At 35.7% G+C, this 27790-nt stretch overlaps 1 protein-coding gene across 3 annotated transcripts in view; it reads right to left on the bottom strand.

The window, feature by feature from the left end:
• Positions 1 to 27790, bottom strand: part of LOC106130581 (uncharacterized) — an 85283-nt gene that overhangs the window by 12476 nt on the left and 45017 nt on the right. For 2 of the 3 annotated variants that reach the window (XM_060953464.1, XM_013329461.2), the window contains exons 6-9: positions 13710 to 13804; positions 4394 to 4557; positions 1763 to 1936; positions 1247 to 1388 (exon numbers count right to left, since the gene is read on the bottom strand). In XM_060953464.1, the coding sequence (XP_060809447.1) occupies positions 1247 to 1388; positions 1763 to 1936; positions 4394 to 4557; positions 13710 to 13804 (575 nt within the window). The remainder of the gene's footprint in view (positions 1 to 1246; positions 1389 to 1762; positions 1937 to 4393; positions 4558 to 13709; positions 13805 to 27790) is intronic. The other variant, XM_060953465.1, reaches the window with a different exon arrangement.

The raw sequence follows: 27790 nt of genomic DNA, 5'->3' as shown, positions 1-27790 counted from the left end.
CATGTATCAATGAGGAGGTCAGACGGGAATCTCTTCCTGTAAAAACATGATTCACCCAATCCAGGGTCCATGGCATACCCCGGGCTCCTCTCCAGAGTGGTGGTAGGGAGAAGTGACAATAGAAGATAATAAAATTTTGAAACTTACGTATCGTAGCTGACTAAAAATGTAATTAGATGAAGAGGAGGTGCTGAGGGGTAGAGCCTCAGGCGTAATGGAAAAAAACTAGCAATAAGAACCCCCCATTATGCCGGTATTAAAAATGAAATTATAAGGCTAAATTATGAATTATATATTGAACAATGAATTCTCTCGTCCACATTTCGATTCTAAGTTTGGATATTTGTGAAGTTGACGTTATTGAAGAAAATGCTGCAGTGCAGTTTCTAACCGCTTCTTCTGCACTGACGCCTTGGAAGCGGCGGTATACTTAGTTTTAAGTAATTTATTTGCCGTCAACCAATGTTGTGAAACCAAAAGATTTGACAATTATTAAGATAGTATCTTATAATAATGAATAAAAATTTTGAATTTGAATTTGAATTTATGCGCACACTAACTTCAAACTGTGCCATTAAGAGCAAGGATGGGTAAGGTTTGGATAGGTGTCACAAGCCTTATAATATTATTAAGGTAAAAGGCACATTCATAAAATGGAACTTTTGTAATAAGAATGGGTAAGGTTCCCCTGCAAAGGTTGAGGAATTCAGATGGGAGTCGCTTTATGTTTACCTGACTTACCCGACAGGAATCGAAGGCGGACCCTGGGCCCCTCTCCAGGGGCACAGTATAATAAAGAGTACTTTTTATCTGGACGGGTGAGGATGTAGCCAATTAACGGTTACAGAAACAAGGTGTCAAAAAATACGGTCAAATTGAGAACCTCCTCCTTTCTTGAAGTTGGTTAAAAAGACCTGTCTCTGAAAATATGTTTGATTTACATACATGAATGTAATCACATCTTTATCCCTTATGGGGAAGACATCAGGGGTGGACAGAGCCTATAGCAAATAGACTGAAAGAAGATGATGGAAGAGATTTAGGTTAGACTTACTCGACCTTGGGTCTCATGTTATTACGACCAATGTATAGCGAATTATTTATACTCGTAATAATTGCTTGAAGTAAAAAAAAAATAACTTTTGTCAAATCACGCGATATTACCTATTAATAATGTCGGAAAAAAATTATTAATAATTTTCAATTAATCAAATTTACCGTAACGTTTCTACAATAATTTCCTTACCATGGCCAATAGTTTCCTTACCATGGCCTCGAGAGCTGTCTTCTCTGGTTCGGTCTCAGTGTTTTGGATAATCCTGCGCAGGATCAGGCCATATTTGGTCATGCGCTGCATGGGTTTCACTAGAATATCTGCTAGCTGCAGCCTATAGGGAAACAAGATTACATTCCTTTTATCTATTCCTTATTATTCCTAATATTACAAATGCGAAAGTAAGCTTATGTGTTTGTTTGTTGCCTCATCACGCGTTATCTTCGGAACCAATATTCTTGGAAAAAAAATATTAAAATACAACTATCTAAAGCGAGGTATGTAAGAACTATCGTTTTATTTTATTAAATAAAAGACGCGAGAAAAATTACACAAACTAATTAAATATTTACTCTTATAAAAAAATTAAAAGTAATCCAAAAAAAAAAAAAATAGGAAAAAAAGACAATATGTACATTATGTACCTTTCAAAATTTCTTATTATAAATAGTGTCACAGTACAGAAAAATGAAATGAAAAGACACATACCTCTTGCAAGCGCTATGACCATGGCACCAAGTGAGATAGGTCATGAAATCCACGTTGGTGTTCAAAGAGCGAAGATAGTCCAGGGCCTTGGTCTGCTCGCAGACGAAGCGCTCGTAAGGGATGAACACTTCGCGGAAGCGGAAGAAGCCCGGCATCATCAGATCGGTGTTCAATCTGAAAGGAATGTATCATTAGTATCGTGAAGATACTGTTGTTGTGATACTAACTGTAATTTTGATAGAATAATGCCTTTTAGAGGAAGTGTGGGCAAGGAAAAATCCACTTGTCACGATCCCTTTGTCTCTTTCGTCTCATTTTCATTGATCATTCTCTTCATGCAAGCTCGGTTCAGGGTACTTGACTTGACTTTTACCTGAATCTCCCCGATTGGATTTTTCAGTTCATATACTTACATACATATAATCACGTCCATATCCTCTGCGGGGTAGACAGAGCCAACAGTCCTCAAAAGACTTATAGGCCACGTTCAGCTTAATGATAGAATTGAGATTCAAATAGTGATGGGTTGTTAGCCCACGGGATAAAGACGTGATCTGATGCAAGCAGAAATGCCCTGGTAATACTCGTAGAAACTAGTCTGGTTTTCGGTCGCAATAAAACTCAGCATATTGCATGCTTTCCTTTCGATAATCGGCAGTCAAGGTGAAAAGAGCCGCCGATGGTAATGGCAGGTGCTAGGCAACGGCGAAGGTTTCGTGAAACACGTTTGAATTATAACCATAGAGAAAGTATACAAAGTAGAGCGTACATACATCCTACTACTATTATAAAGGCGAAAGTTTGTATGGATGTATGGATGTTTGTTACTCTTTCACGCAAAAACTACTGAACCGATTACCATGAAATTTGGTATGTAGGTAGCTGAAGACCCAGAATAACACATAGGCTACTTTTTATCCCAGAGTTCCCGCGGGATTGATAGGGTTTCCATGCGGACGAAGTCGCGGGCGGCCTCTAGTACATACATAAAATCACGCCTCTTTCCCCAAGTACATATAATATACAAACAAACAAACAAATATTTTTATACTACGGTCTACCAATCATCTTCAAAAAATGTTTAAATGTACATATATTGACCGCAGCTAATGTAGAAACAGCATGTCGGATTCCAATATAACAGATTACAAATTAAGTAGAGCGTAGTTGGTCAAAAGGCTCTGAAATGCACACAGATAACTCTTTTCTGAGTTGAACATTTATATCTTCACTTGTCAGGTTCATCGTGTATTTTTGACCTTGACATTGGCAAAATCATCGTTTTGTTGAACGATGGGGCCTAAATATTAAAAAGTGAAGAGAAGTGATAGTTTAATTCCTCATTGGCGCTTGAAACGCGAGGGTTAAAATTGCGGGAAAACCAACAGATTCAGTCAACTGGATGTGAGCATGACCCAATATGGATTAGACTCCTCTGGAATGCTTGCCACTTGCCTCATCCAGGATCTTCGTGAAAGCCACACCCTGATAACTAAGTGAGTACACGTAATAAAAGAGTGTGAAAATGGTTGCGTCTATATCCCTTGCGGGTTAAACAAAGCCAACAGTCTCTTGAAAAGACTGAATGGCCACGTTCAGCTATTTGGCTTAATGATAGAATTGAGATTCAAATAGTGACAGGTTGCTAGGCCATCGCCTAAAAAAGAATCCCAAGTGTGTAAGAAATCCATGGAAAAGAGATGGAGTGGTCCTATTTCTTTTTTGTATTGGTGCCGGGAACCACACGGCCTAACATGATTATTTACACTAACGGATCTTGATCGTCGGGGACAATAAAATAAAAAGTATAGGCAGATGAAGAATAAGAAGCAGGGAGCGTGAAAATTAGGTAAATGTAAACTAGGCCTATTTTTTTCGGCAATGGGGTCAAAGTCGTACGTGTGTACAACGCCTGTGCGCGCTCTATGTACGATCGAATCTCAATGATTACTACTTTGTCTTCAATTTGCTTTAATGGTAGTTTTGTACCATTTTGAACTATAATTTACTGTTGTATTGGAATCCGACATGCTGTTTCTACATTAGCTGCGGTCAATATACATTTAAACATTTTTTGAAGATGATTGGTAGACCGTAGAAAGTTTGTAAAATATTTGTTTGTTTGTAATATCTTTATTGCATAGAAATTTACACAGTAACAAGAAAATAGTAAGTACATATTCAGTATTTTACAGGACCCGGTTTTAATCGTGCCTAGTTAAGGGTATGAGTAAGTTAAATTTACTCTTTGTTCTGCTGTTTTTTATATTTGGTCTATTGGCGTAGAATAAAGAACTTACGAGTAGCTTGCGTGCTTTTAAGCACTCGAACATCGTAAAAGACGACCATGAAACTTGAGATTCTTCTTGATTCTTGTTTAAGGCGATGGTTTTACAACTTATTGCAGAGGTCAGATGGAAGTCACCTCATCAGACCCCAGAGGGAGGATTATTACCTAACAGTTGATGCATGAAGAGAGTTACAAATGTGGATGACGCGAAAAGAGTATGCAGAGATTAAGGCAAAAGGAATGTTGTAGTCTCTGCCTGATGATGATGTTCTATTTTCACTTTGTAATCACTAGGTTCGGTCTTTTATTTTCTAGTTACAATGAAAAATAAATATACTTACGGCCCCCTCTTCTCTATAGCGTCGCTCAGCATGGGGAAGATGGTGCCTTCCCAGAAGGTGAGGCTGGCGTTGAGGACATCTGGGATATTCGAGAACAGTCTGGAAGTGTCGATGTCCAGCAGTTTCCCGGCGTCCTGGAGGGCGTGGGCCGTGGCTATGAAGATCTGGTGGAGAATGTGATACGGTTAAATATGGAATCTTCTTGGTTTTGAACGGGGTTCATTTGGACTTGACGGGTTGGTTTGACCCGCATGTTAATATTTAGATAAAGTTGCCTATGTTACTCTGTCTATAGCTCGCTTTCGTGTGGGGATTCGCTTTCGTTAGAATATTCAGGAAAAAGTAGCCAATTTCACTTTGTCTATAGCTGGCTTTTGTGCGGGTCTTCGTTTATTAGTGATTTAAAAAAAATCCTATGTTACTCTTGAAGGTTTTGTCTCCTTCTGTGACAAATAATATCGGTCTCAATGTACAATACTTTTCATTATTATTTAAATGGATGTATGAAATATTGGAAGGGGCTGGTCTAAAATATATAGGATATGCCAATTGTTTCTGTTCTCGATCAGATTGTAAAAGTCGATCAAGGAAAGATTTATATTTTTAAGATTCTTCTTTTGGACTTATAATCATTCACTAGAAGACTAGCGTTGAAAATTCAAGTTTTTTTCGGTGAAAGAAACGTCTTTTCGTTTTTATTACTACGCTTTTATTAGCTTGGGTTGTATGTATGTATGTATGTATGTATGTATGTAACGGAATCTTTGAGCTTAATTTTCACTGATTTCTAAACGTCTGATCAACTTGGAACTTTGCACACGTATCAAGGACCGATGACAATGCAATATTTTGATAAGAGTTTCTCATTATCCTTATTAAAACTGCCAGGATTAATAAATTCATTTTTAGATCCTTCGTATGAGAGTAAGAGAGACAGAGATAGCACCAGTGCCAGTAATCTCCATACAAGAAACCAAGATGTTCTGACGTATAATGAGTCAAAAAGAGATGTAATATATTTCCATATAATGTTACTATTAACCTGAGGCTTCTTTATTTCATCGCATTGCTCCATTTAGAATTACCATTAGAAACCATAGTAGAATTAGTAGAATATTTTAAAACAATAAAAAATATATAAGTAATAAAACAAAAGTAATTAATGAAAATTGAACAACTAAATTTACAAAAATACAAGAATAAAGTTACTACCTACAGAACTTTGCGATATTTAATACGTATTTAACATATTAATGCAATTCTTGAATTAACATTAGGTATCTTTTGCCTATTTATAATAGCAACACTGTAATACTCGTTTGGAAAATGAGTGACAGTTTTTTATGTCAAATAAGTTTTGCAGTAAGTTTTGATTGAATTCGATTCGAACACCTGTAAACTTTCTTTCTGTTGTTTTTTACCGGTGCCTGTGTATTTACCTATTTGCACTTTGTTTTGTGCTGATAACTTGTCGTTATTTGGAGTTTGGAATCTTCCGTTGAGTCGAGCTTTGTTCTTCCGGATATTCGTGTGATTTTATCATCTGAGATTGGACTCTGACTGTGTTTACTGTGTTGTGCAGATATTTTGAGATAGGACTCCTGTAAAAAGTACCTTATTATTTGAGATAGGAGTCCCAAGTTTGTGTTTGTTTTTGTGAAAGACAGATTTTACAACAAAAGTGCCACGATGTCTTCAGATAAACTTTGTTGCGTTCCTGGTTGTAAAGGCAGTGGAGGTATGTTTGAAATATTTTTGTTCCTGTATCAATCTGCCTCTTAATCTTGTGGTTTGATTCCTGGCAAGGCCACAATCGAAAATTATTACGTTTGCTGGATAGTCAAAAATATTATTAACAGTGATTTATCACTATAAAATTCTTTTCAACTGGGTTTAACAATCATCATACATACATATAATCACGTCTATATCCCTTGCGGGGTAGACAGAGCCAACAGTCTTGTAAAGACTGATAGGCCACATTCAGCTATTTGGCTTTAAGATAGAATTGAGATTCAAATAGTGACAGGTTGCAAGCCCATCGCCTTAAAAAGAATCATGATGATGAGAATATTATGAGATTTAATCCAATCAGGCCACATATAACTTTAAGAAAGTTAGTTGTGAAAACCTCCGGCGATGGACGCATGGCTGCGAAAGTCTTTTCTAGTAAGATAGTTATACCAGAAGTGTTAACTTCCAAAAAATAATTGTATAAAAAAACTAAAAAACTACCCGTTTTATTGCAAATCGAACTAAAAAATAGAAAATAAATAATAGTTTAAAAAAAAACTAAAAAACTACGCTTTTATTGCTAATCAAACTAAAAAATAGAAAATAAAAATTAATGACAAAGGAATTCAGTAGTAGCAAGTCGAACAATCAGTTATAGTCAGTTGTAGTAGTAATTACCTCGGATTAAAATTATAACAAAATTAAATTTATAAACAAAACAATTTAAATCAGAGTAAAAAGCGTGGGGTGCCTGATGTAGTAAATATTAAAATCATTCTATTAGCATATATTTATGACAAGAGAGTTATGAAAATGAAGTAAAATGCACCCCACGCTTTTTACTCTGATTTAAATTGTTTTGTTTATAAATTTAATTTTGTTATAATTTTAATCCGAGGTAATTACTACTACAACTGACTATAACTGATTGTTCGACTTGCTACTACTGAATTCCTTTGTCATTAATTTTTATTTTCTATTTTTTAGTTTGATTAGCAATAAAAGCGTAGTTTTTTAGTTTTTTTTAAACTATTATTTATTTTTTTACCGTTTTATTGGTTTGTTACATTGAAATATATCAGAATAAAACCTTGGGGAAAAAACGGTTTTATTGAGATTTTCGTCGTTTGTTTCGAAAAATATAAAAAAAACGATTGGAAAACTATATATATATTCTATGTAAAATTACCAATTTTTAAAACAATGATGCATATTGTAAGGTAATCAATACTTTTCCTATCGTATTTTTCCGTTTCTTTCATATTTTTCCGTTTTATTAATAAAAACATGAAATATTTCATTCTTATCTTTCTTGAAACTTTCGTTAAAAACTTGTATAAATACGAGGGAATTTGATAAAAACCGGAAAATTTCCCGCTTTTTTCAACCCTAAGAAGACTAAAACGATTCACCATCTGAATCTCAATTAATTTGCCGTTCTGCTTATTGTGAACTTTCAGTCTGTTCGAGACTATTAGCTCTATCTACTCTGCATACATAAAGACATGATGTATGTAACCAGTATTTCAAAGAATAAGCCTAAAAAAATATAGACTATTAAAAAACTTCACATGAACAAATAAACATGCATCGTTCCGAACCAAAATATTATAATGTTGACAAAAAATACACGTGATATAATCGAGTTGGTTTGCGGTTACCGAGATAAGGCAAATATTATTGGGCGTCATTCGGCATCCATGCCGGCTACAAAATGAAAAAGCAACATATTTTTGTATGTCTGTCTGTCTGTGTGTTTACATAAATTTTGCTGGGGCCACACCGGCTGGCTATTATCGATATATTGATAATTTAAGACTCAATGTTATTATACAGACGAATATACATATAATCACGTCTTTATCCCTTGCGGGGTAGACAGAATCAACAGTCTTGAAAAAACTGATAGGCCACGTTCAGCTGTTTGGCTTAATGATAGAATTGAGATTCAAATAGAGACAGTTTGCTAACCCATCGCCTAAAAGGAGAATCCCAAGTTTATGAGTCTATCCCTTTGTCGCCTTTTACGACATCCGTGATTGAGACGGAAAAAAAATCGTCTGTATAATACAGACGAATTTTTTTTTTTGATTGGGCCTTAGACTTATTGCAATTATTATATACAGTATTATAGTATCCACAAAGAATTGAAGATTACACGATATCAAAAGTATATCAGTAGAAACAACAATTTGTTTCATCTAATCAATCGTGAAAGTCGGGGGCAGCTTACTGCCTACCCCACCAACCAGGAGAACAGCCTATATTTCATTAAGAGGATATGTGCGTATAACTCAAAAGAAAATATGAACACCAAAAATACTTAGGGTAGCACTCCATCTTTGCGAATCATATAAAGATTGTAAAAATAGTTTCTTTTGATTATGTATATCATGTAAAATATAACGATTTAAGTAATATTGAAAAAAGGTCCCTATATAATTTGTAACTGTACGTAATGTGTAAATTGTAACTTTAAATGCAGTAATAAAATAATAATTGATGTGTTAATGGTATTTTTTCATTTAGTGTTTAAATGAAATTGTATTTAATAGTTAGTGAGATATGGTATAATTTCAATGTACATATAATGGTACTAATCAATCTTGAGGCATCCGACGGCACTTGGCCGGTTTTTCTTTCATTATATTTGATCTAGATCTCGTGGGAGGGACCAGGTTTATTCACTACAAACGAAGAAATAAAATTATGATAATGATAATGATAGATTTAATTTGGTAAAAATTTTATCTAGATTACAAAACTATATATAGTTCCCTTGCGGGTAAGATAGAGCCAACAGTCTTGAAAAGACTAAAAGGCTTCAGCTCAGGCTTAATTATAGAATTGACATTTACATAGTGGCAGGTAAATAGCCCGTCGGCTAAAAGAATAATCCCAAGTTTATAACCTTATCCCTCTGTCGCCTTTTACGACGTCCATGGAGAAGAGATGAAATGGTCCTATTCATTTTTACTGGTGCCGGGAACTACATTGCACAATTAAAAACGCACGATTACAAAACCTGTTAGCATTTATGTAAAAAAAAAGAACGACATATCATCTTAAGGGACGCCTTGGGAGCACCATAATCCAACATCGCCCCGTCAAATACATCCCTTCAAAATCTGATAGTTTTCACGCGTGATTTCATAACAATCTGTTAGCCCTTTATGATGACATGTTGCTATATATTTCTGGGTTAGTTGAATTCTTACATGGAATTTCTTCTATGAATAGTCACATAAGGTACGTGAGTTTTGCAATTCACGACTATCTTTCTATATGTATGTTTGTGCTCGCATCGCGAAAACTATTGGTCCAATTTGAATGCCGTTTTTTTTAGATGTGTTAGGCTTGGTCTAATTTAAAAACTGGTATACCAAAATAACTCCCCTTTTAGGGGACAGGAACTACTGGTTCAAATTTTTGTCTTGAATAGACCATTTATCGAGGCAGGCTTTAGGCTATATAACATCACGCTGCAACTATTAGGAGCGAAGAAATAATGGGAAATGTGAAAAAAAGGGGAAAATTATTCATCCTTCAATGATACCCAAAATAACTTTACACTCGTACGAAGTTGCAGGCACAGCTAATAAGTAATATGGTGTGGTGTAACTATGATAAAAATAAATTGTAATATTTTGTTCAAATTTGCATCGCAATTTGACGGACTTTGTGGCGGAGTGTTAGTGCGCTTATCTATGACACCGGTGGTCTCGGGTTCGTATCCCGGTTAGGGCATGATGAGAATTGAACTGTCTTTGATTAATTAGGCTGGCTCTTTGAAGTTATATAAGTATTTATTATAAAATATACTATTGTTGAGTTGGCATCACATAACACAAGTCTCGGACTTACTTCGAGGCTAACTCAATCTGTGTAATCTGTCTCGTGTACATTTATTTATCGATAACTTTGAATGTTGTTAGGGGCTATAATAACGGACGTCACCGTGACAGGTTGAAATGCAAACTCAATGTCACAGCGCTTGTCAAAGTCAAATTTCACACTAAACTGCATTAAACATTCACTGCTTACGCTGGTACCTACACGTGTGAACTGAATTATGAATAGTAAGCGCTATTAAATTATAAGTAAACAAATAAGTAAAAATAAAACAGAAGAAAATTATGTATGCATCATAGAAATCTTATTTAGCACATTGAATATATAGGGCGCCGTGTGGTTCCTGACAGTGCCGTGTGGTTTTAGGCACCAACAGAAAAAAGAAAATGACCCATCCAAATTTTTACCATGGATGTCGTAAAAGGCGACTAAGGGATAGGCTTATAAACTTGTGACTCTACTTTTAGACGATGGGCTAGCGACTTGTCACTATTTGAATCTCAATTCTATCAGCTGAACGTGGCCTATCAGTCGTTTCAAGGCTGGTCTGACTGTCCCGCAAGGGATATATACATGATAATAAATAAATAAATAAATATATACGGGACAAGTTACACTGATTGAGTTAGCCTCGCAGTAAGTTTTAAACTTGTGTTACGAGATACTTACTCAACGATACTATATTTTATAATAAATACTTATATAGATAAACATCCAAGACCCAGGACAATCAGAAAAAGTTCTTTTCTCATCATGCCCTGGCCGGGATTCGAACCCGGGACCTCCGGTGTCACAGACAAGCGTACTACCGCTGAGCCACAGAGGCCGTTGATCGTATATCACACACATACATGATTATATGTATGTGTGTGATATAAAAATAAATTGGAAGTGATTCAATAAGTAGTTAGTATACACTATAGTCATATCGTGTTGGGAAAAGGTATAATGACATATTACAATTGCTCCTATCAATATACAGACAAAATTTAACACAATTTAATTGTTATTTATCATTGAGTTTGTTCAAAATGACATCGAACCAGTAACCACGCGCTATACTGACCCAAAGCGCATCCCTGCTATTCGACAAAGGTATTAATTTCTGCATTCCGGTAATTACTTAACCCTGCTACACCGTAGCGAGAGGTTCGCTAAATTACTTACCTGAAATGAAGCTAGCCCAGCGGTAATTAGATTACTTGATGTTACAATGGCATAAGTGAGGATTAATTAATTTATGCCCCATTAAGATAGATTACATCGATGAGGGTAATAGTGTTGGGAAAAATAGTTTGGTTTTAGTGTCGAGATTTTAGAGATACATACATACATACGTACATACATAAAATCACGCCTCTTTCCCGGAGGGGTAGGCAGAGACTACATCTTTCCACTTGCCACGATCTCTGCATATTTCCTTCGCTTCATCCACATTCATAACTCTCTTCATGCAATCTCGGCGGTTTCGGGTACTCATGACCTGACCCTTTGCCAGGACGTCATTTTAGAGACACATCGACACTTTGGTTTATACATACATACATACATACATAAAATCACGCCTCTTTCCCGGAGGGGTAGGCAGAGACTACATCTTTCCACTTGCCACGATCTCTGCATATTTCCTTCGCTTCATCCACATTCATAACTTCATAACTCTCTTCATACAAGCTCAGCGGTTTCGGGTACTTTGGTTTATGTTGAAGGTTTATTCAGCACAGCTGTAGTGTTCAGTCTATGAACTAAAGTCTGCCCCTATAACATGGCATGCCCGATGCCTCTTTTTATCGAGTCGAAAAAAGAGGCATCCGCTGTCCCGATAAAAAAAAACGAAACAGTTATAATTATTCGCGCGATATAAACAGCGTCGCGCGTGTCATGATATGATTTTTAAAAAATTAAGTAGTTTTTCTTATTGATTCTTGAGTCTTGGATGTTTAATAATGTCGAGCTAGACACAATAATTGACCTAATATTTGGAGTTGCTCAATTTCTCCTGTAGGTACACGTATTTATATAAAAAAAATTGTAAGTTAATTTATTGATTCGGGCAAATCGTATAAAAGCTGGTAAATTATCCCTGCATGATGCTTGTGAAAATGTATCTATTGCTCCGAGTATAAAAGAAATGGAATATTACTGCTTAAAAATACAATTTTCTTAGAAACGAAAGGTGGTTAGAATATTTCAAGACTAAGCTAAAATGAGCCTAAAGAAATATGTAATGGTAACTGCTATTTCAATTACTAAGGAGATTTGATCAAAATGTATTTTGAGGTCGAAAGGAATGAGAGACGTTTCTAAGCCTTTGATAAAAAGTAATGTTAATTCAAATAAACGTGTGGTTCCCGGCACCAGTACAAAAAAGAATGGGACCACTCCATCTCTTTCCCATGGATGTAGTAAAAGGCGACTAAGGGATAGGCTTACAAACTTGGGATTCTTTTTTTTTGGGGGTTGGTCTAGAAACCCAATAGAATCTCAGTTCTATCCATAGGTCTAACAGTTGAACGTGGCCTGTCAGTCTTTGAAGACTGCTGGCTCCGTCTATCCCGCGAGGGATATATAGATGTGACAATATGTAGGTATGTACTGATTCAGTTACCTAATAAAAAATTAATTAAAGTTTGTAGTAGTTTCTTCGTTATAAATGTCTACATATATTATAAATTTGAATTTATTATTGTCTCATTTTTTGTTATGACAGTAAATAGAATTCAGTCTCGATAGTCAATGTAGGACTCAAGTTTGTTACTTCACTATTAGGGTAACTAATCTTCTGTGCTGATGGCAATTCTCTTCTTTTATATCTTAACCTCGCCAAAATCAAATCAATTATCATGGGTAAAAAATGATAAATTGAAATACTTACACACAATGTTGATGTTATAGAAAAACACAATTTCTTCAACTGTTATATAAGCTCGAGACTTGTGTTACGAGATACTAACTCAACGATACTATATTTTATAATAAACACTTATATAGATAAACATCCAAGACCCAGGCCAATCAGAAAAAGTTCATTTCTCATCATGCCCTGACCGGCATTCGAACCCGGGACCTCCGGTGTCACAGACACTGCGCCACAGAGGCCACAATTCTGACCTCAATCATTTTACGGAGCAAATGAAAATCAAAAGCGAAAGTAATTAGGTTGATTGCGTACCGATGCTATTACGGTTATGAAACACATCATTAAGAAATAGCTGAAAACTGCACGGTGCACTTTCTGGCAATAAGCGAGCAATATGGGTTAAGTTGCCCCTGTAAATGTTACGAAAGTCAGACGGGAGTTGCTTCTATATATGTACATACACACATACTACATATAATCACGTCTATATTCCTTGCGGGGTAGACAGAGCGAACAGTCTTGAAAAGACTGATAGGCCACGTTCAGCTGCTTGGCTTAATGATAGAATTGAGATTCAAATAGTGAAAGATTGCTAGCCTATCGCCTAAAAGAAGAATCCAAGTTTAAAAGCCTATCCATTAGTCACTTTGTACGACATCCACGGGAATGAGACGGAGTGGTCCTATTCTTTTTGTTTTATTGGTACTGGGAACCACACGGCACTTTTTCTTTTAAACAAATGTTTCTTTTGAGGTTTTTTATTTTATATAGACAATCGTGTTTATGATATATTATTTTCTCAAATATGAGACGCATTATACCAGTCAGCCTGTATGGGTATGGGAGAGATGATTCGCCACAGGTACATACCTCAACGATGGCCAATAGATGCTTGATGTAGGCTGCTTCCGTGCTGACCAGCTCCCGGATCACGGCCTGCCGCGTTTCCTCGTACGGCGATAATTCTAAAACAAGTAAATTTTCGATTAATTTTAACTATTTAAACGTAAACCTCTTAGTATTTTAGAATAAATAAATAAATATGTATATACGGGACAAATTACACAGATTGAGTTAGCCTCGAAGTACCTAAGTTCGAGACTTGTGTTACGAGATACTAACTCAACGATACTCTTTTATAATAAATACTTATATAGATAAATATTCAAGACCCAGGCCAATCAGAAAAAGTTCTTTTCTCATCATGCCCTGGCCGGGATTCGAACCCGGGACCTCCGGTGTCATTGACAAGCGTACTACCGCTGCGCCACAGAGACCGTCAAAGAAGGAATGAGGGAAGGAGAAGAACGTTATCTCTGTCTCTTTCTTAAAAAGGTGGTATACATATTCTATTTACTTAGGTGACGAGCTTGCATGCCATCGTCTAAAAGTTCAGTTAATTTAATCGTTTATTAGAGGTGAATACATACATACATATAATCACGTTGTTGTCCTTGCGTGGTAGACAGAGCCAAAAGTCGAAAGGACTGATAGGTCACGTTCAGCTGTTCAGCTTAATGATAGAATTTAGATTCAAACAGTGACAGGTTGTTAGCCTATTGCCTAAAAGAAGAATTCCAAGCTTATAAGCCTATCCCTCAGTCGCCTTTTACGACATCAATGGGAATGAGATGGAGTGGTTCTATTATTTTTTTTATATTAATGGAATGGCAAAAGTATGTTCCAACCTTTGTATCGATTAAAAAGCTCATACAAAACTATAGAAAAAGTATTCAATGCTCGTTTGATTGTATCGATAAATGTCCACAGAATATTCAGGCTTATCCACCGGGGATCGAAAGTGTTTTGTTTTGTATTATTTTCCATCACAAAATCCACAGCACTTTGTCCAATTTTCTGTTGAAACAGTTCAACGTGTTACTTCTTTTTCTGTGGAGTCGTAAAAGGCAAATTTTTATTTAACTGAATCATAGAGTTAATATTGTGTTATAAAAAATTAAAACTTTTGTTAGAAGAACCTCCTTTAATTGATATCCTCCCTTTTTGAAGTCGGTTAAATTTGTAATCCCTTCTCCTAAGTGTAAAGAACACTTTTCTGAAAATTGCATTAAAAACGGTTCAGCGAAACGCGTGGTAATAGCATAAAGACATACATACAGGTGAAATAGACAACCTCCTTTTTTTAAAGTGGTTAATGAAACCTTATCGTTATAGTTATTTGGTGCAATCCAACAAGAATACGAGAATATCTACAAAATTAAAAAAAAAGAACTTTTGTTTTTGAATTCGGAAAAGTAAAATGTGTGATTTATGCGTGTGTGTAGACCATCTGCACTATACCTAATTAGAAGTAGGGACTGCCCCTTATTTTTCTAGACTTCTTTCTAACTCTAGGTACCTAGATCACGTGAATAAATCTTATAATTTAACGTCACAATTCCTGCTAAATTTGAACTAGGGGACTTCTCAGACAAATAACGGCGCTCCAATTTGTCAACTGGCCTAATTCGTGTTACGTAAGGCCTTTCCCACACAGACACTAAATTGTTGTCGTATGGTTTCCTGCGCTTTAGAATAGAACCACTTTTCCATGAATGACGTAACGCGACTAAGGTATTGACTTACAAACTTGAGATTCCTTTTGCGAGCGATGGACTAGCAACTTGTTACTATTTGAATCTCATTACCATCATGAAGCCATAATGCTGAACGTGGATTGTCACTCTTTTCCAAACTATTTGCTCTGTAACCCCGCAAAAGATATAGATGTGTCTAAATGAACGTATGTAGATTATAAATGTTAGTAACACTCAATGTTCAACGACTGACGAAACACAAGGTATTTATCGAATAAACTAGTGATAAGTAGAGAGATGTAGTCTCTGCCTATCCCTCCAGAATAGAGGCGTGATTTCATGTACATGTCTATGTACCAACGCATTTTTTTTCCTATTGAGGCAAGAGTTGAAGGTTTACATATGTATTTTATAACATGCGAATGACCGTTTTTCTGTCTGTATGGTATGACTTGACGACTTAATCGCTGCATTTTATTTATTTAATGTGAAAATTTCGAAGCCAAACATAGGCTACATTTCTCAAAATTCTCCACTCAATTCGAAAAACGGGAATTTTATTTTATATGATATATAAGACATATGTATATATCTTCTAAGACAATGTCATTTTCTCGTGGTAGTGAGAAAAGGGCCTTAGTCCGTTAATTTATGGTCTAGCTATTAATATTTCTTGCGTCGTAAAACGCTCGTAAGGTACAATTAAGGGCATATAACCGTTATAATTGTCGACAAATGCTTCAAAATCATGATTTGAATATCAACTGAGTTCTAAATATATACGCATTCGGACTTTTACGATTATTAATATAAAGAAATCCTTGTGTAACTGATTGAATAACATATATATATAATACGAGTATATATGATGATATTTCTATAGACCTCAGACCGCAATAAGAGAATATATCACAAAATTCTTAAATAAACAAGAAATAAACGACATTTTGAAATTTATGAATTTACATTATAAAAAGTTTTGAAAATAAAATCTACTAATAATCGAAACATTATTTGTTAACATTGGTTCAAACAAAGTACCTACCTACTAACATTATAAAATGGAAACGTACCGAATCGAATCAACTATACATAGATGATATTATATCTAACTGCATACATATGTATACCTAGTGGGTTAATTATACATCGGCGAAATTAAGTTGGCACCTCTTTCAGTCGTCATAGCCCTGCCAAATTTACTTTTTACATTTGCCGGTGAAATTTAATAGGGAATATGAAAATTTAAATAGGTCTCAATTTCTTTTTTCAACTATTTATTATTATAAAACTACATTGAAATAAAAATGTATCTTTGTAATTTTCCCATTATTTTAACAAATAAATGAAATAATTTAAATTGATTTCGAAATTCAAAAAATACTTATATCGTTTCTTTGTAAATTCTAACAAAACTTCGCATCACAGAGCACGATTTTTTCCTTTATACAGGGGTAGACGATTTTTACAATCACGTTTAGTTTCAATGATTGAAATAAGATTCTGATAGTATTGTTAACCCATCGTCCAAAATAAGTCCAAAGTGTATAAACCCAATATTTTGGAATATATTTTTATCACATTTTTCTATTATTTTTTAATCATAAAATGCCATATACAAATCCTGTCCCAAGGCTAATATATTAATTCGACTAAAACTATCGTTCAAACATCGAATGCGGCTAATCTGTAGCATTGTAAAGAGGTCAACAGGCGGGTCAATTTTAGAATCCGATTGGATGGGGCGAACCCACAATAACCATAAAAGGCGAAGGTGTACGCTATCTTGACGCCTCTGATGGCTGCGGTTGGTGACAGGCACAGAGCGGGGAATGGACGAGGACGGCAGCGGGCTTCGTTGTTCTGTGGTGCCATTGATCTTATCATGCGTTCCATACAAGAGCATGCGTAAGGCTTGAGTCTGAAGATTTTTTTTTTAATTTCCATTTTATTTTTTATCAGCATATTTTTTTAATTAGTCACAGATTTAGATAGATAATGTTTTCCTTATAAACTTCAATAAAGTCTTGATCAAGTTTTCATAATTCATCAGCAAACTAGGGAGGTTCTCGGCTGCAATGCGACATGTTATTTAACTGATGTACGATAAGAAATGCAATAAAGATTTGAATTGATTTTAATTCGTGTATATAATCCACGTAGATAATAACCCCATCATAATCCCAATCAATGCTATTAATTAAATAAATAAAATAAAATAAACATCATCTGTCCTTGGCCGAAAGATTGCATAATTAGTAAATGAGTTCTTATTTTTATATAAAACTCTAAAAGATTCTATATTCTGTTCTCTTTAGAATTTAAAATTTAAAAATATAAGAATGTTCTTTGAAGTTTTAATTAATCTGGAGATTAAAATAAGATATTAAAGCTAGGAACAGAAGCCGAGAGAATCTTGGAAAATATTATAAATGCAAATTTTGACCGATGCATAGAAGTTTAAAAAAAAAACAAGAAAATAAGAAATATTTCATCAACTAATTTAATTAATTTTGCAAACAGAAAGATAGTTTCTGAAGATATTTCGTTTCAAAAGCAAAAATAAAAAACGTTTACTTCGTTCGAGTTTTTGAGGGTATTCTTTTTAAATTTTAACTGAAATATCAGGTAAATGCATATTTTTATTTAATACTAAAGTTTTAAAAATATTAAAGTTAAGTAACTGTTGGCTTTGTAAGCGTTTCTCATTAGCTTAGTCACGATTACCTACAGCGGAAAACGAGGGTAATGCGATACAAATCAGTTACTGTACACAGGGCGGTCTGAAGAATAAGGCGCGGATCCATTGCGGTTAAATGCACGCATTTATGTTTCATAGATATTTGGGAATGTATTTGAGTAGAACTTGAAAAATTTTTAGGTATCCTTTTCTACGAGACAATGTTCGAATCTTACCTTAAAACCAGTAACTTTCGATATAAATAAGTTAAGTAGGTTAACACTACCAATATATTTTATATAACCGTAACACTTATGGTGGGAGAAAATCATAAATCTGGACTTAGTTTTCCTTTTCATATAGTCTCTGCCTACCCTTCCGGGATAGAGGCGTGATTGTATATGTATGTTTACATCGTCGCGAGGCCAAAAGAGTCGCTTCGTGTTTTCGACTTTCGCACACCTATTTAGTGGTTGTAGAGCTCATTTTCAGGAAGAGTTTCACCATAGTCGCATAGTTTTAGTAATGGAAGCATACCTTAAGCCACGTTACGATATCGCACGCCTTGCGTGAAGGGTAGTACTGGGAAGGTAAAGATAATGTTTCCATAGTACAATAAAGCCTTGCTTGTGACTAGTTCCGGCCCGAGGTAGATTTTTTCATGGGCTGAGATATCATTTCGGTGCCCCCTTAGTTGTATTTAAAATATGTTTTTTTTTTCATAGCCATGATATTGTTATGAAACCCTTTTTAGACAGGTGGTACCTGACTCGTGAACGAAATTAACCTGGGTTCAAATTGAGAGATTTAATCCGTACATTATGGCCACGATTGATTCGGTTTTTTTATTGCATCTTTATTTATTGAGGTTTGGAGTTCTATTCACAAACTTAGATAAGACAAAGCCTTTTTTTTATCTTTCTTCTCAATTTATCGCCGAGGTAACCCGAAGACATAGAAATGAGGAAATAAGTCATGCTTTGTCAAAATTCATAACTGGACATCCTGGTAGGGCCGGCACCGCGTTTTACGAAAATAAGATTGCGTGCCGGCCTTAGCAGAACACCTGTTAAGCGGACCTAAATAAAGCAAGAAATACCATGAAAAAAAAAAACACAAAGTGAGACCATCAATAATTTGGTTATTTTTAGCCGCTTTCTCCGATGTTCCATTTAAAAGGTATTTTTCAAATACATAGGTACTTAAAATCACGGCTCTTTCCCGGAGGGGTAGGCAGAGACTACATCTTCCCACTTGCCACGGTCTCTGCACACTTCGCTTCGCTTCATCCACATTCATAACTCTCTTCATGCAAGCTCGGCGGTTTCGGGTACTCTCGACCTGTCCCTTTACCAGGACGTTCTTAATTTGATCAAGATACGTAAGATAGATTTTTCAAATAAGTTGCTAAATTTTAAGATTATATACAAATCTTTTTCTATTTCCACCTGGCGTGAGTCCCAATAAAGGGCAAAGAGTCAGGTCAAAAGTACCCGAAACCGCCGAGCTTGCATGAAGAGAGTTATGAATGTGGATGAAGCGAAGGAAGTATGCTGAGATCGTGGCAAGTGGAATGAGGTAGTCTCTGCCTACCCCTCCGGGAAAGAGGCGTGATTTTATGTATGTATGTATGTATGTATGTGAGTCCCAATAACATAGACATTTTGGAGAGGAGCCCGGAGTACCCGCTTGATCATGGATCCTGGATTGGGTGAGTCAGGTTTTTACACGAAGCGACTCCCATCCGACCTCCGCAACCTTTGCAGGGGAACCTATCTCACATTGAATCACGGTTGTTGTTGTTGTTGGTTCCGACATTAATGTATGGGAGTGAAACTTTAAGTGGGTTCTTTATTAGATTCTTTGTAGTCATTTCATTCTTGTGAGGTCATGTGGTAGTAACCACGACTTCCTTAAATATGAACTTGTGTTAAATAACAAATACACAATTACATTAAAACTCTTTTAAAACTATTTTTTCAATTACTTTTTCATTTTAAGTAAGTAATTAAAGTAGCGGAATTAATTCCCAAGGCAAGGAGTATTTAGATTAAACGAACAAAATGCTTAATGGAAACCTCGAAAAAAGTCTATGAAGCTATTTTTAAAAGACAGAAATAATGAAATCCTAATTCTTCCACGCTCCGTCTATTAGAAATTCGCCAAGATACCTACTTAATTAGCGAATGGCTCGTTAAGCTGGACATTCACGAGCACCCTAATGTGAGTCTAGGCTTAAAAAAATTATCACATTCAAAATTAGAACGTTATCCATTAACAATATTTTGATTTTGCAATCATTTTGCCGTGTGGTTCCCGGCACCAACACAAAAAAGAATAGGACCACTTCATCTCTTTCCCATGGATGTCGTAAAAGGCGAAACTTGGGATTCTTTTTTAGGCGATGGGCTAGCTACCTGTCACTATTTGAATCTCAATTCTATCTATGATTACTACGAGTACCTACCTACATAGAGAAGATTTAGCAAAAAATTGGAAACATACGTTATTCCGATATTTAGAGAAATGTGCGTCCGATTGTAGAATAAAAATTATTGTAATACATACATATGGTCACGTCTATATCCCTTGCGGGGTAGACAGAGCCAACAGTCTTGAAAAGACTGAATGGCCACAATTGACATTCAAATAGTGACAGGTTGCTAGCCCATCGCCTAAAAAAGAATCCTAAGTTTGTAAGCCTATCCCTTAGAAGAAGAAATGAGCATTCAACGTTTACTATAACAGGTTTAAGACCTATACCAAATACACGTGAATGTCCAGCATTAAACTAGGCGCGGAGTGTGCTGTGAATGCCCGCAGATAGCGTGTTGGTTATCAGCGTGATCGATGTGAAACAACAAATATTGTTCATTATAATAAACAGACAGCCGGTGGGTGAGTTGTTAAGGTGTCCGCCTCGTAACTGCAGTATTGGTATTCGAATTTTAACTGTACAGCAAATAAATATATATCGGACAGATTACCTGTCACTACTTGAATCTATCATTAATCCTAACAGCTTAACGTGGCCTGTCAGTCTTTCAAGACTGATGGCTCTGTTTACCCCGCAAGGGATGTAGACGTCATTATATGTATGTATGTAAGTACGTCAAATCTTACATATAAAATTCTCGTGTCACAATGTTCGTTCCCGTACTCCTTCGAAACGGTTTGACCGATTCTCATGACGATATGTCGCCTTTTACGACATCCGTGGGAAAGAGATGGAGTGGTCCTATTCTTTTTTGTAATGGTGCCGGGAACCACACGGCAAAGATTTTATTTTTTTATATAAGAATTCCTTGTCAAATACTTTTAGAGGTGTACTTCTACCGTTGTATTATTGGCGTAAATAAATAAATAAATTTATCTGAGCTCATCCGTTAAGGGGTTTCTTTGAATGACATTTTCTCAGAAAGATCCCGATTTGAACAAGGCATTATACATTACACCTACATTCGTCTCAACCTAAATTATACTTACAATTCATATCTACGGACTAATCACAAATTCGTCTGATCTCGTATACGTTTTGGTTTTCGTAAGCGAAACAAGAAGATAGGGGGTCGGCGGGATTATTTATTCCCTGTTCCTTCCCCTTTGCAATATTAATTGGGAATTCTTGAACAATGAATCTTACTTTGTAACAAAAATCTATGAAGAAAGACATTTTGTTGGGGTTTTTTTTCCCTTTTTTTTTGTGAACAAAAGCCAATTATTGCGATTGGGTTTATTAGATGTTAGCGGTGTTTTGTGTAAAAAAATACGTAGTTAATTATTGAGTGAAAACATAGATTAAATTTAAACAAAGTGAAAATGTTATTTTTGGCTGATGTGAAACAACGATACTTACTTCAAACATTTAATCACGTCCTTATCTTGCAGGGTAGACAGAGCCAATAATAACAATTACTTGTAATATGAAAAGTTCTTCCGTATTAAACTGGGACTTGATTTTCTATTTGAATACCGTTCAAACAAATGATGATTTACAGAAAGCATGCTCTGCCTACCCCGGCAAGGGATATAAACGTGTTTGTCATATGCCTTGCATTGCATTTTGCCATATTTATGCCATATGTATGGACGTATGTATGCCAAGTATCTTTATGTCGGTAAAAAAAAAAATGTACAAGGCTGCGGTTGGCATTGAACCTTTGCATCACTCTTATTTATTCGGGCACCTTAACCTCCCGACCACCGTCGCTCAGAGGTATGTATAAACCTTCTATAGTAATATAAATAAATAAAAATATACGGCACAAATTATACTGATTAAGTTAGCCTCGAAGTAAGTTCGAGACTTGTGTTAAGAGATACTAACTCAACGATACTATATTTTATAATAAAATAAATTATAAAAAATATGTGTATAATAAATAAAATAAAATAAAATAAAAAATAAAAAATAAATACTTTATATAGATAAACATCCAAGACCCAGGCAAATCAGAAAAAGTTATTTTCTCATCATGCCCTGGCCGGGATTCGAACCCGGGACCTCCGATGTCACAAACAAGCGTACTTACTACCGCTGCGCCACAGCGACCGTCATATAGATAGATTACATCTTTTGTTACACTCCGTATGATCTCATTAGTAATCATCTCACCTCCTCTTAACCTTCGGATTTTGGATGACTGGAATGGGATCATAAAGTATTTACTGGGATAAGCTTAGTGGTTTTAGGTGTTACGAGAATATTTGGCGTTAGATCGTATCATACCTTGTGATCGTATCCCAAATAAAAAAAAAGAATAAGCATTCACCATGTCTTACTCATGTATGTCGTAAATGGCGGCTAAGGGATAGGCGTATAAACTTTGGATTCTTCTTTTAGGCGATGGGCTGAAAGCTTTCTGTGCCGTGCAGTTCTTAGCACTTTTATAGAATTGGATATTTTTGATCATTGACAAATGACGCTCTCCGGCTATTATTTCATTAGGGGGTATTTAGGGCTATCGCGCAATATTTTATGACAAATTCCCACTGGAGAAAAACAACGGGCAATAGCTAGTTGAGCACTAAAAATCTAAAAACAGTATTTTCTTTTTGAAATTCTTTTATACACTTATAATGTGGTCGCCGGGTGGGTTCCATTTCTATCATTTGTTTTCCGTTTTAAACGTCAACTTAGAGTAGCTATACTGCGTAGAGCGCGCAAAGAGCTGAGCGACGCGAAAACAATATAATTAAAATACAGAAAGAAAGACGTTACGGTCAACGTTGACAAGCCGTTTGGATTTCGATATAGAAGAAAAAGCTGCGTAGCTTTCCGGTATTCTTATTACAATAATCAGGATAGAATAACGGTTACTATCATAATATGTACTTCGTTTTCTTCATTTAGTCGTTGGTTCAATTCGTTGAAAGTTGATGAAAAGATAATTTGTTTTATCACAAACACAAAATCATTTTTGTTTCGCTTCTTATTATGACATGAAATGTGCCAGCGATTGATTAAACTGGTATAGCTATAATATACTGCCGTGTGGTTCTCAGCACCAATGAATAGGACCACTCAATCTCGTTCTCATGGATATCGTAAAAGGCGACTAAGGAATAGGCTTATAAACTTTGGATTTTTCTTTTAGGCGATGGGCTAGCAACCTATTTGAATCCCAATTCTATCACTAAGTGGCCTATCAGTCTGTGCGAGACTGGTTGTTCTGTCTACCCTCGCAAGATTATAAGTATAGCATACATACTCGCTATAGCGCGAGCTCTATTGTCCCCGAAGAGAACTAAACTAACTCTTTGGACCCGGATATAGCCGGTGCTCCGTAAAATGGGGTGAATCGACGCAATCCGTCCCTCTGAGACCTTTCCAGCCCTCATGGGCTAATGATAAGCGAAATGGATTTGAGGAAAAGTTAGATAAATAAATTCCGTTTGAATGCTAACATTGGTTAGTTGCTCTTGCGGTGAGAAACGTTGTAAGGAAACCTGCTTATGCAAGTAATTGTATTGGAAAATAATTATTATACGAGTTTATTGCCAGTTGCATTCTTAGTTTTAATGCCTCTTAGTTCAAGGAACTGTATGAGATGATCGTGACTCGGGTCAGGTCATCATCAAGCCTCGGCTGTAATAACTTGAACTTTCCACGTCTTGGATAGCGGGGGAGACAGAGACAAAAGTATCGCTATAAGCTCAAAGAGCGCGTTATTAAGCCTTACGTTTTTTTTTTCGTTTAAAAAAAATAATATTTTGTTATTGTTCGAAATATTTTTTAAAATATTGGAATTTATGTATATTATTATAACGTTAATCCGGCTGATGTTATGGAGTGAAATTAAAAAATGTAGCGTAGTTTGACAATATTCTGAATTTGTAAACACGTGTTGCTGGCCAATTATAATTCTCAAAAAAAAAAGTAATTTGCCTGAAAGCATTGGAAAGGCACCAGAATCGATGGAATGGATGAAATGTCATCCGATATTTCAACAAATATTTCGAGCCAAAAGCAAATAAATACACAGATGCCACGCTCGGAAACGAGTACTATAACAATTTTGGGACACTTTATCAAAATCCTGACATTTGTACGGTGGGTAACCGGACCGTTCAAATTAATATTCGTAGATCAAAAAAGTATCATTGCCCACAGCGGAATACGAACAAGATACAAAAAACTAAAATCTTTACCGATTAGGCGATCAAAAGGCTGAGTAATTAAAAGTGATAAATAGTATGTATACATACATAAAATCACGCCTCTTTCCCGGAGGGGTAGGCAGAGACTACCTCTTTCCACTTGCCACGATCTCTGCATACTTCCTTCGCTTCATCCACATTCATAACTCTCTTAAGCAAGTATGTATACACATATATGTATTGTCATTTAAAAAAAGGTTGACAGGAAGAGACCTCTGAAGTATGTGACTAATTCAACATATTACCGCGACATTCCCTAACGCACTGCAACATTCTACATTGATGACTTAGTATAATTTAGTAATAAAAACTGATGTAATTAAGTTAAGACTTGATTTTTTATTATCTTGTGTACTCGATATAATTACACGAATAAATTTATAGTTGATACTTATGGATTTCTATTAATTCTTCACACGCACACCCTCAAGATATCTCACCCCACAAGGATTAGCAGTTCTAATAGTCTTCGTAACGGAATGGGAATAATGTGAGATGGACAGTTTTTAATGTGTAAGAATTATTATAAATGTTGCTCTTTACAATAAAGACTTCTTTTTTTTGTTTCATATAGGAATTTATGTTATAAAACACATTGAGCTTCAGTTGCATGATGACGCCATCACAAACTGTTTTATTCTCTTTTGACTTGACAATGACATTGACAATCATAGATAATTAATCACTTTTCACCTTTTTAATCATAATGTTCTTATAGAAGAACCCAGGATGCGCCTTTTCACTATGAAGTCGGTAAGTTTAAAACAAAACGACTACCTCGACTGATCTCAACAACCTTTGCGTGCACCTAAAACTTTTTTAACACCGAAAAAATTGATACATGTTAAAATATCTAAGTATAAATTGTTCTCAAAAGTCAATATTATAGTGTAGTAGTGGTTTCAAATAATAGCTATTTGTAAATTCCATTTGGTGAGAGCTTCAGAATCAATTGAAAGCCGTTCCATATGTCACGAGAAGCGACGATACATCTTGGCTAAAGTATGTAAGGTTCGGCCCAGGATTGATGACCCGGGCCAGCCTACTAGTGTTGGGAACAGGGTTACCAATCGTAAATCGTATCGAAATCATTAGTTTAACATTAATTCATGTTTTTTAATATAGACAATGTGCACTCGTCCACGATCTAGATTTAAGAGACCTATATTTTTAAATTGATGTCCGCTGAAAATGCTGCAGTGAAGTTTGTTCCGCCGCTTCTTGTACCTACACATGCGCTTTGGAAGCGGTTGTAGTTATAATTCGATTTAAGTGATGTGACGTCAATAAGTGATACCTTGTATCTAATTTTGAAAATAAATCTGTTGTATTTTATTCTATAAAATCCAAACTGACTAATTTCAACTCACAGCTCAAACCGCAAGGTCTAGTGATTTGAAATTTGGAATGTAGGTTCCATATACCTCCGTAGCATGCCATGGGCGATGCCGTTATTATCGCACGAAAAACTATTGCCGTCCCTTTTCACGTTATAATAAAAAGCGAAACAGCGGTATGATTTCGCGGAATTCCCGCGGCAACGGAAACAAGCGTGATTTTGCGGGTTAGACAATATAGATGCCGGTTGTAATTCCTGTTTGTGTCTTCACCAATAATAAAGCTACAAAAGAGTAAAAACGCAGGAGGAATCAGTTAATATAAGCTAAGAGACTTCTTGCAAGAGAGAAGAAAAAAAATCAATAATGATCCACATTTTTTTTTTGGTTTTTATGTGATTTTCGGGAGATTACCGAAATTTCGAGAGAGTCGGCAACCCTGATTGTGAACGATCGGTTCTTTACTCTTGAGTATTACAAATGCGAAAGTTAGCCGTATGGTTTTTGGTACTTCAGCATCAGGAACAATTATTTCTCATATTGGCGTGTTACCTTACAACCCTAAACTTCCATGCTTCAGAATATGGGGTTTACTTTCCGTCGGGTATAATTCGTCTTGACGACTAAAACACCTGTTATAAAGATTAATATAAAGATTATTTTAAGGCTAACATATATACATACATATAATCACGTCTATATCCTTCGCGGGGTAGACAGAGCCAACAGTCTTGAAAATACTGATATGCCACGTTCATATTATACAATAATATGTTTATAACTCTGTCATATTTATAACTTATTTATGCTTCCCCCCCCCGTGGTAATTCTTAGTAAGAAAACAAAATGACTTCAGTTGTTTTTGAAATCTCGTTACGAACTAAAATAAGTACAAATCGTAATCTTTATTATATTAGGTAGTTTTTATACATAGATTGGAACAAAATAGTGTCGGAATAGGTATCGATTCAAGAATAGCACCCTCGCTTAATTGCAGTGCTAATTTTCCGATATTACCGCTATCTGTCATCGGGCGTCGTAAATGAGGCGGGCGCGCCGTGGAATCTGCAGTGGAAACTTACTGACGGACTGAAATACAGTCAGTTTTCATACATACATACATATATACATAAAATCACGCCTCTTCCCCGGAGAGGTGGGCAGAGACAACATGTTTCCACTTGCCACGATCTCTGCATACTTCCTTCGCTTCATCCACATTTATAACTCTCTTCGTGCAAGCTCGGCTTGGGGTTCAATAATGCCCAAAATAACTATTCCACGTGGACAAAGTCGCGGGCACAGCTACTATGAAATATACGCGACGATTGGTTTAATACATTATTAACAAAGCGTTAGATTTACATTTTAAAATGCAGGGAAACACACAATAGGCATAACCCAAAAAGTATAAGTTTAATTATGTGATTACCTAAGTATGTCTCATTATTAACGGGAGCTCATACGTTTACCTTTTTGCAAATCTAACAAAATGCAAAGCTGAGACGTTTGTTAATAATGTATGCAGCAAATCGTCGCGTATACATATATCATCTTATTCCACAATAAGAAACTGCCAGCAGGCACAGGTGTCGTTCTAATGAGTTTTAACGTTACTGAAGCAATTGCCCGAGTTAAGATTTTCTCATTTACTTATATTATTACGTCTTTACCCCTTGCGGGGAAGACATAGCTTACAGACTCGAAAAGACTGATAGTCTACATACATCTGTGTTA

Source organism: Amyelois transitella, chromosome Z (assembly GCF_032362555.1).
Source record: "Amyelois transitella isolate CPQ chromosome Z, ilAmyTran1.1, whole genome shotgun sequence".
In the NCBI taxonomy this organism is placed as follows: Eukaryota; Metazoa; Arthropoda; class Insecta; order Lepidoptera; family Pyralidae; genus Amyelois; species Amyelois transitella.
Note: the sequence above shows the minus strand (reverse complement) of the source record. Positions and strands in the feature narration are given on the sequence as shown.